Genomic DNA, 10,972 nt, shown 5'->3' on the forward strand with positions numbered 1-10,972 from the left:
GGTATTTTTTAGAGATTGTGAAAACAGAGATTGGTTGTATAAATACATATTGTCAGGTCAATAAAAATTACAACTATATCAGTTAGGAGTTGGTTAAAAAAGTATTTTTAGATTAATTATTGAAAATGTGCAGGTGTCATGTAATTTTATACTAATAAAATACCCTAAAACAGCTCATCTTGCAATTTTGAAGGGTGAAAAAAGCTTTAAGAAAAATACTACATATCCATTCATTTTATTCATACAAAGGTGAAGTAATTACAAACATATTTTACTTGTTTAGAGAGGGTACCAGAATTTAAATAACTACAAAACCAATGAGTATAATTACAAAAAGGCTTTTTCTCTTACAGGTATAATATATTTCTGATAATTTGTAACGTTTAACTGAACATTAAGGTTTTAAAAAAATTGTTAAAAACCTGCCTTAACAATAATGCAGTACAACAGTAGACTTTAAAAATAAATAAACATGCATTACATGTGACATGTGACATGTTCAATATTTAATATTGTTCAATAATTATAAACTACAACAATTAAATAAACATTATTAAATTGATTTAAGTTTTACTTTTAATACTACAATTTCCATGCTGTGTTTGTTTTCTTTATTTAACCTTAAATATAAAAAAAAACTAAATAAATATAAAAGTAAAGTTAAAGGTAGGGCTTACATTTAATTTTAGGTACATTTAAGGTAATGTTTTTCAGATTTGAAAAGTTTAGAAAACATATGTCCTAATCCTTTTTGCCTTATAAACAGTCCATTTATTCATATGGTATATCACTCGTAGTGTTCACAGCCAAGATCACTGCTACGATGTCACCTCTTCCATGGCTCCGTCAAACTCTACCTTGACAGCTTCATGAAGGCCCTCCACGTCTACCTCATGTTCTGGAGCGTTCAGCATGTTGAGAGTTACCTGAGTCACACCACACATTGTATGGATCAGAGTTTATCAAACAATACCAACTTGTGTTTATAAATAACACAAAGAATAATAAAATTTTGACTATTGACTATTTATCTGGATTTCACACTTTTACAACCATTCCTTCTTCTCTGTGGAGCTCTACTACTAGACACACTAAGTGTACCTTTAAGCAAGCGTAACTATAACTTGCTTTACTTTTACCATTGACTTTTCTTTTTGATATTGAAGTAAAGAATCTATCTATATAGACCAGCTGAAGCTAAATTTTTTCTGCGATGGCAGCATAAGCGTTGTCATCTCCTGCAGTGACGTTGACATTATCATCTTCTTTCGCCGTCACGGGAACGTCATCATCGACATCTGCGGTCGCGGCAAAAGCGTATTTTTTTTTACACAATCTTTGCAGAGGTTTCGAGTATTAGTAGGCTATTGAAATTGACTTATCACAATCAATTCTTGATACTGATACCAATGTCCAAGAATAGGTGGTATCGAGAATCGCCACATACTTAATTATCATCCATTATGATTTAAAGAAAGAAAACTGGTGGATACAATGTAATTGAGATACCACAAAATCTAAATGTTTCGGACAATCCTGTTGCTAATATTTATGAGAACGTGTATGCAATCCTTAAGAGCAAGGACCGCGCCATTTGGTGTTAAAAAATCAAGAATGATAGGCCTACTTAATTAATACTGTAGCGCAATCATGAACATTATTCCCGGCTAGTGCCAACAAAAATCAAATTTAAAAAGCGATAAGGTACTTACAGAAAACAACACTGGGAAAAATAGTTATCCTACCGAATTTTGAAACATCCACTCTGTTAGCGGTCTACAACTTCATATAGGCCTACTCAAGCTTAAGAAAAAAAGCATTGTTATGTTTATGAGAAATCTTGATATGTTGTCAGGCTTGATTAAAGGGTGTGTATGCATGTTAAAGGAATGTGTCGAGTGTGAGGTAGTCGGGACTCATCAGTCATCATGACATCATGGTCATAATCGGGATTTAACACTATCGGGGCTCATCGTCTGGCAAGTAAATACTGATTCCTAGGATCAAACTGCAGCTATTTAATTCTCTCACCTCCCTTTTGCACTTGCAAGATTTGCCCCTGTATCCAGATTGCACACAATTCTGTCTGCCAGGTCAGCTAGTAATAAGATTAAAATGCCTGGGATTGGGATATTGTCATATTGTCACGTGAGCTTTAGTATAGTGTAATGATCACTGGGTTTGCAATTATTTTCCAAATAATGTCAAATTAAAATAAACAATTACTCTACTTCTTTATGTCTTTCACATATACAGCTAACATCATTTATCAATATCAGTTTTAAAATTAATCCTTCGTAGCAATAACACTTGGCAATGTCACAGGTAATTAAGGATACAGCAAGGCACTCGGTAACCAGGTAGTCTGGACTTCTAGGTAAAACTGTAAAGATTAAGATCCTATGAAATCCCGTACTCAACAAGCCTTGGGCATTAAATTTATGTATTTAATGTTATGGTATTGTGAATAAAGTCTAAAGCCTACATGAGAAATAAAATGAAAATGTATTATATCATGTAGTTTTACTTTGGGACCTCTCTTTAACCTAGCACTCTTTCGCCCCACGTTGCACTTAGTTGGTCAAGACTGTAATATTTACACATTATCCACCTAATTTTAGTTACCTCCTGGGCTGTCTTGGTCAGCATGCCTTGCTGTGACTGGGACTGAGGCTGAGAAAGTTGAATCTGTCGCACTGGCAACCCTGCATCCTCAAATGCCTTCTTTTTAAGTGTGGTCCTGATCTGAGACCTGTAATCATCAAGCGTAAAAAGATTAAATTTTGATGACACCAATACACCAACGTGCACACTAAAAGGCAGAAATTAGTGTTGAATGAGATGATAACCTGTTTGCTAACTAAAATATGCAGATTCTTTTCCAGAATCATGATTTATTAAACATCTGATGATTGAGGAATGTAAGGTAAATTTAGAAAATGACAAGATGAACTTTGATATGGCAGAGGAGAATATTTAGATGCGCGGTAAACAAAATACCTAAGGGAGTATGTTTAATCTATGAAAATACCCCCGCCGCAGCAAACCTGCAGACTAAGCGAATTTCCATTTGCCTGATTGGATTTACACTAAAATGTCTACTTAAAAAACATTTATTTCCTATTTAAATAGAATTAGTTTAACAAGTACTTAGGATTGCTGCATCAGGGAGGGTAAAACTTTTTTTTTTTTGTAAAATGTTAATAGTTAGTAAAAAAATAAAAACATTTTCCAAATTTTATCAAAATATGTTCATAAACAAGCAAACTACAACAGTTTACTTATGGGAATTTTAAATTTAAATTTTTTTTTTATTTTCTCCGTAACCATTAGGCGTATAATAACGCTTCAATATACTAAATTATTTGTTTTTTTTAAGCTCTACAAAATGGTTTGGAAAGAAATTGCTAAATTTTATGTTTTTTGAGTCAAAAATGGGAAAAACCTATTTTTACCCCATAAAACCCCCCGTAAACCCCTGTTCCCATAGTCCGATCATGCTGGTTCGCGAACTGGTTCAAGTTTATCCCGCCTTACACCTTCATACCAAATTTTATCAAAATCGGACAAAAATTACTCAAGTTATCGTGCGGATGGACACATATATATATATATATATATATATAGATATATAAAAATTTGAACGATTGGTGTTTTTGGCCTCTGGGGACATCAAAATTAATAAGTAAATCGGTCCCGGGCCTAGGTCTTACCATGAGACCTACGGTAATAGCTACTTCCCTATAGGGAAATTCGCTAAAAAACAATTTTTGAAAAACCTCAAAACCTGATCATGCTGGTTTGCAAACTCATTTAAGAGTTCATAGGGCTACATATGAAATAGGTTATAAATTTTAAGAACTGAGTTAAGAACTGTCTAAATATAAAATTATTTGATAGTTACCTAAAAAAAATACAAAATTAAGTGCGTTGATTGTGACAACTATTATTGGACTAATATATAGAAATTTTAAGTAAGATTCAATGAACACCTCTAGGCATACAAATAAAATACCCCAGCCACAGAAAACCTGCAGAAAAAGTTAATTTCAATTTGTCTAATTGGATTCAAACTAAAATATTTTTAAAAACAAGACATAGGCCTACTTATTTCAAAACTTTTAACGGGTACTTAGGTTTGCCGCAATGGGGAAGGTAAAATGATTTTTTTTACCAAATGTTAATAGTATAGGGGAAAATAAATAAATTTTGCCAAATTGAACCCAAATATATCCATAAACAAGCAAAATACAACAGTTTACCTTATTTCCATAAGAATAACATGGGAAATTTAAATTTACCATTTTTTGAAATTTTCTGTGATTAATTTTAATAACCGTACAAAATATTTTCAATACCTATACTAAATCATTTGTTTTTAAGCTCTTCAGAATGGATTAAAAAGAAGTTGGAAAATGTTATGTTTTTGAAGGTCAAAGATGGGAAAACCCAATTTTTATCCCATAAAACTCTGCTGTTCCCATGGTCGGATCATGCTGGTTCACGATCTCATTCAAGTCTATCCTGACCTACAACTTCGACCCAAAATTCATGAAAATCGGAACAAAATGACTAAAGTTAATGTGTTGACGGACACACACACATATAATATTTATATATATTTACATATATAAACATTTTGAACAAATTTTGTGTTTGGTCTCTGGGGACATCAAGATGAAAAGGTAAATCAGTCCCGGGTCTAGGTCTTTCTTTGTCGCCTACAGTAAAAGCTTCTTCCCTATAGCGAAATTCACTAAAAACAAGTCAACACTGTAGTTAATGGGAGAATATTTGCTCTGGACCTATGGCTGGTGAAAAGTCTGGAGAACAAGAGTGCTAGATATCTAAGTTCTGAGGTATTGACTGCAGCCCTTCTTAACATTAATATAGTAGGCTCGCCTATTTTATTATGGCTTGTATAAAAATTTAAAAACGTAGGAGTTGGATAAGTTATGGAAAGTAAGATCTACATTTAAACATGGAAACACACTTACACAGTCCTGCCTTTGATGTGTTCACTGATCTGATTAAGGTCATCTCCAAATCTTTTTACTGCTTGCCTCAGCATTTCTATCTCTTCTTCAGACCATTTACTGATTGCAAACAAGTAAAACAAAGAGCTTACAATTTTTTACATGTTCACTACAGGTGACATTTTATTAGTTTAACTGTAATTCTTTTAAACAATAGGCTACTGCAGAACGGCGTTAATTGCGTTAACTATACCTTCACTATGTGGTCATAAAAATAGGGGGTTTTAACTCCCAAATTTTTAACTTTTATAACATTTATTTAAAAAAAGAAACTTGGAATTTACACAAAATCTATTGTAGGAACTCCCAATAAAAAAAATTAATTAGAAAATAATAACAATATTTATTGTAAAAAGGCCTGAGAGTAAAAAACATTTACTGTATATTCCAAAAATCCTCTAATAAATAAGAAGCCTTCCCAATTATGATAGTCATGCTTTGACTCATGAATAACTATTCACACATTTTTTACACAAATTTTCCAATTTTTAAATGTCTAGCAGCTGACACACTATGTAAGCTGGTAAATAATTTCAGAAAAGTGTTTAAACTCCATCAATAAAGAAACTATAATTTGTTTTGTGAGTGAAAAACTAAACCAAAATATGTGCAGTAGCAAAAGATGCTTGTGCGCTTGCGCAGGCAGATGGCAGAACAGCTGGCAGACTCAGTTTGGTGAGGACATTTTCCTAGTGCCAGCAAGGATGATATCGGTTTGTCCAATATCGAAATCTTTAATTATTGACTGATTGTTAAGCTTTAGCATAGACAAAAATAATTTAATATAGACTGTCAGCCAAGCTACAGTTACCACGGTTACCATAGGTTCAGACGCACACCACTGGGAGCGCCGTGTAGTTACGTAGCGCATAACTTACGCCGTAGCTACATGGCGCTCCCAGCGGTGTGCGCCAGAACCTATGGTAACCGCAGCATGGCTGACGGTCTATATTTAACTATTTTTGTCTATGGCTTTAGTTCAGTTCAGAATAATTTTTGGATTGTTTAGTTTTTAAGTAGTTTTCTCATTTAATTTTATTGCTTATTTATTACCACTTCCGTTTACATTTTTATTTGGTATTATTATTATTAAAGAAATTGGTTTCTCTGCTCAGGAAATGGAACACGAGTAGGTAATCAAATACAAACTTTACTGAAGAAGAGACATAAAACAAATTGTACACTGGAAAACTGTTTCTAAAGAAAACTTGGAAAATGCTGTATTTGGTTAAAACTAATTGACGTCAAAGCGACCAGCTTTATTCTTCTAAGATGTCCTGAATAGTGTGCATTCTAAATCAGGAATATGTAGGATTACTGAGATTATTAATGTGATACAAATTCAAAACCTGTCACTACGAGTACAATTGTCTAAAGCCTTGAGTTATAAGGGACGGTTTTATAAAATAAAATAACCTTATTGTTATGTTGTCTAAAGTTAACAAATACCGTACGTTTTTGAATTCATGCTTTCTAAAATAAAGATATAAGTTTAACTATTTACATGCACATTAGAAGTGAATCGTTTCAACAGTTAATTTAACTAGAACGCCCGTAACCTATTATATTATTAACGCACCATGTCAAACTAAACCTAATGCAAACTAAACCTAATGTCTTTTGCGTTTCATTTGGTGAATCAGGATTAACATCTGTGTGGCTTATAATAAATTAGGCCTAAGTAAATTACTTAACTTAGGTAACAGAGGGGTAACCCATCACTATCTTACCCTGCAGGAGAGTCCGCTGTGGGGTGCAACTGAAGAGTCAACTCCCCAAGTTTGTTGAAAGCAGTCCCTGCTGCAGTAAATATCTCACCAACCTGTATGAATTGAGTATTTAAAAAAAATTGAAATTTAAGCTATTTTACTTACAACAAAAGTAGATTTATTAAAATCCTTCTCAGTTACAGAACTTGAAAGAGTATTTATAATGAGTAAGGCCTACCCTACCCATATTAACTTACTAGCTGTAACCCGCGGGCTTTGCCCCGTTTAACTTCTTAATTTTCAAGATTATCACGGCTTTCATGGCTCAATCACGTCCTGGTTGAAGTTTGTTCGCTACGCTCACTCACCTTTAGGTTGGAGCTCGTTCGCTACGCTCACTCACCTTTAGGTTGGAGCTCGTTCGCTGCGCTCACTTGCCTTCAGGTTAGCTCGTTCGCTACGCTAACTCGCCTCCAGGTTGAAGTTCGTTCGCTACGCTCACTCACCTTTTGGTTGCAAATTAGCTGTTGTCATAAATGTAAAAGAAATAATAGTGCTGCACCCTGTTGGTAATCCTTGTAACTTTAATGCTATTGAACATCATAGAACAGAACCAACTTGTTTAATTGAAACAGCTGTTAAGATTCAATAATTCCATTTCTCATAAGGTTAACATGGGAAATTCCAGAGCCACTGGGGCGGAGCCCGAAAGGATTTTTGAAATAAGAATATGCCTATATGTTAATCGGGAATGTGGGCTATCATCATGCCAAATTTCAGCCCAATCCGACCAGTATTTTTCGAGTTTACTTTTCCCATACACACATACAGCAACCACCTCTTTTTTATAATAGTATAGATTTTCCAGCTCCAGCCAAAATTATATCTCAACTCAACCAAAGCACTACTGTATTGTATTGTGTTATGACAGTGGTAGAACCACTGTTTTGGTGACAAGTGTTAAAGTAGCAGTAGTTTTTGTTTCCCTTTATTTACACCACAACCAATTTTACTGTAGTACTGATCAGGCGTAGAATGAGTTCTATATACTACACAGTTTTTAAAATTCATCATGAAGTTGGTTTTTAAATGTTAATAATATTAGACTTTTCCGACGTTTCTTGTGTTTAATATGTACTACACAACGTTTCTGGAGGGGGATCTACTCCTGTTTTTAAGTGAAAATTTCTAACTTATTCTAATTAATCTTAATTGGCATACAAAAGGTAGCCAGACACAAAAAAAAAACTCCTTGGGTCTAGTGGAAAAAATATTTACAGCATATATAACTTAGTACGGTATATTAAACAACAATAAATACCCCGCCGCTACAGCAAACCTTGATCATAAGATACAGTATAGGCCTACATAAACAAGCAAACTACAACAGTTTAGGCCTACTTATTCTCTATAAGAATGTGGGAATTTTAAATTTAGGCCTGCAATTTTTTTAATTTTCTCCCTAGCCAATAATTGTAAAAAACGCCTCAATAGCCTGGATACTAAATAACCCGAGATTTTATTTTTACGCTTTTTAAAATGTTTTTGAGAGAAATTGGGAAATTTTATGTTTTGGGGGCCAAAAATGAGAAAAACCAACTTTTACCCCATATCCCTTGTGGAGCCGAAATCTTTCATTTCTCCAATCATGTTAGACATAAGCTCCATCATCAGAATATACAGTAGATGACACGCTTTTATAAACTTGTTATTAAAATAAACTTGGGACTATGCTCTTCATGCCATGCTGTCATTGTGCTGGTGGTAAGTTAATGGCTCCAGGGAATCTGAATTTAAAACTGGGTTTTTTTATAGTTCACATGTAATAACTGTGACTTTAATAATGTGAATAGGCCTACAATTATGGATGCAGCACGTTCCAAAACATTGCAGGAATTAAATGTGTGACACCACCAGACTGCATTGTAAATGCCAAAGATCGGTTCCCTAAAGAAACACGACTAAGGCATTTCCAGTTGACTGAGAAAAAAGGAATTTCACTAGTGAAGCTGACAGACTTTCATTAAAATCCATGTTTTAGCCCCTGAGCTGTATAATAACTAAAAACTTTAGTGGTAGACTTTCAAATGATCCCAGGTTTAGGCCAGACCTTAATTCGTATTCACGCTTGTACACTCTCCCTCCGCATGACGTGATGTTGTGTGGATACTAGGTAACTTAAGTAGCCTAGTGGAATGTGAAAGGATTTCCAGGATGGCAAGGATTTCTTGAAAATGTAACAAGGACCGGATACAGTGTTAATTCCAGTATTCTGACTAACTTAATGTCTTTTATCATGGCGCCTCCTAATGATGTTGACACTGATCACACAGCTTTACTTAAGCCAAGTTGCTGATGCTGGGGTGAGAGGAGGTGTGGAAAGAATAGTGGTGAGAATCGAGAATCAATGTTTTATTCCAGCACTTTAAATGTTTTATAGGGTATTGTGACATTAGGGGGCCTAGATCTGCCATATGTAACTTACAGAGTATCCAAAAGGGCCCGGGTCTGTCGAATATTTTTTTAATATTTAAAATATAGCTACAAAACCTTGCACATAAACAATTATTTAACACATTATTCAGTGATCCGCTACTTCCTCAGGGGTACGGCCCGCCAGGAGGAGCCAGAAGAAAATCTTAGCCTAGGTAAGGCCTAAATAAGAAAAGGTTCTTTTTATTAGAATGGGCCTACAATGCCACAAATTTGAACACAAACAGACAACCGAGTCAAAAATTGGCTGTTTTAAATAAGTTATTGGGCCTAACTTAGCCTAAGTTACCTAGCAGTGTTTCCAAGATTATTATCCCGAAAACGGCGCTGTTAGACAATGAGCAGGATTAAAACAGAATGTGGGATGATACAGGATTTTTGGCTATAACGACTAAGTTAGGCCTATTTTAATATTGTTCTACTTCATTTTAGAGAAAAATAGGCCTAGGCTACTCCAACTGGTCAACTTGAACTACCGGTAGGTACTGGATTTTTCATAATTCAAAAGCGGGATTAAGTTTAGAGGCCTAAACGGGATTTCTCAACACAGTTAGCAGGATTATTTTTTTGGTCGTGTAGAAACACTGCTACCTAGGCCAAAAAAATCTCGATGTCTCTAGTAGCCTAGGCCTAGGCTAAGTCTGGTTAGTTAGGTTAGGTTATGACAGTTTCACCTACGTATATAATTATAGATACCGGTACCCTAAGTAGGCTATATTTAAAAATATTGATTAATAATCAATATTTTCAATTCGATTACTTAGTTTCAATCGATATTAGCATAGCCCAGTTAACTTCTCCTAGGACTATCTATAGCCTATGTCATAAAATACTGTGTAGTACTAACTTATACCCTGGGTGAAACTTTGTTATCCAACTTTATGCAGATAGGCCTAGACCTATTTACTACCTAACATTAAAGTCTTAATATGTTCTCCAACAAATGAGGTGACTTGGGAAACCGGAGGCTTTTATTGCCTATAAATAATTATTTTGCTATGTGTAGCCTAATACTTACTTTGCTTGCTGAATTCATTTTTCTCACTGAACAAGCCACCTAATATCAAAACAAACAAGCTAAAGTAGGCAAGTCAAGTTTAAGTTATGCACAAGGACTATTTATTTAAGTTTGTTAAGCCTACTAACTGTTGTATGGTTGTATACAGCTAGGGAAGAGGTAGGCTACGAATATAAAATTCGATCACTACCGACTTCTTACGATCATTAGTAATTAGTAAACTTTCTTGATCATAATTTCATTCAGAAACAGAAAATGCAAAACAAAACAAACTTACTCCACAACCATAACATAACCTAACCTAATAAACAAAAACATAGCGCCAAGCGGGGAGGGAAGCGGCGGCGAATCAAAAATCAATCCATTCCCAATCCATCGTTCGTTGTCGTTGAGTCACTTCGGTCACTCAAGTCTCGAGCGTCGGGTCGCTGAATTTTTATTTCAGGATTAGTGTTGCCTACAGTATTATTTTGAGGCTTCTGATTGGCTGAGGGAACATCATTACCGCAACGATACGGTTGTTGCTAAAGCACGGGTCACACTAGGCTGTTCGCCAGCCGCTGGTGATCAGCAGCTGGCACCAGCATCACCGGTTCACCAATCCAGGCTGAGTCAGCTCAGTGTCAGCTGCGAATTTTGTGGTCACATTAAGCTGACAGTCGCGACTTCTTTCAATTCGCCGCTGATGCCAGCCTAGTGTGACTCGTGCTTAACGG

The 10,972-nt window shown here is 35.0% G+C and overlaps 1 protein-coding gene across 1 annotated transcript; it reads right to left on the bottom strand.

The window, feature by feature from the left end:
• Nucleotides 1-216: 216 nt before the first annotated feature.
• LOC128985525 (chromatin complexes subunit BAP18-like) lies at nt 217-10,576 on the bottom strand. The gene is made up of 5 exons (XM_054405110.1): nt 10,257-10,576; nt 6,767-6,858; nt 4,998-5,096; nt 2,626-2,752; nt 217-926 (listed from the first exon to the last, which is right to left on the bottom strand). The coding sequence occupies exons 1-5, from the start codon at nt 10,272-10,274 to the stop codon at nt 819-821; spliced, it is 444 nt and encodes a 147-aa protein (XP_054261085.1). The 5' UTR covers nt 10,275-10,576; the 3' UTR covers nt 217-818.
• Between the last annotated feature and the right edge of the window lie 396 nt (nt 10,577-10,972).

This window comes from Macrosteles quadrilineatus, unplaced genomic scaffold, assembly GCF_028750875.1.
Source record: "Macrosteles quadrilineatus isolate MER2022 unplaced genomic scaffold, UCM_ALF_1.0 Scaffold_2__2_contigs__length_208266976, whole genome shotgun sequence".
NCBI lineage: Eukaryota > Metazoa > Arthropoda > Insecta > Hemiptera > Cicadellidae > Macrosteles > Macrosteles quadrilineatus.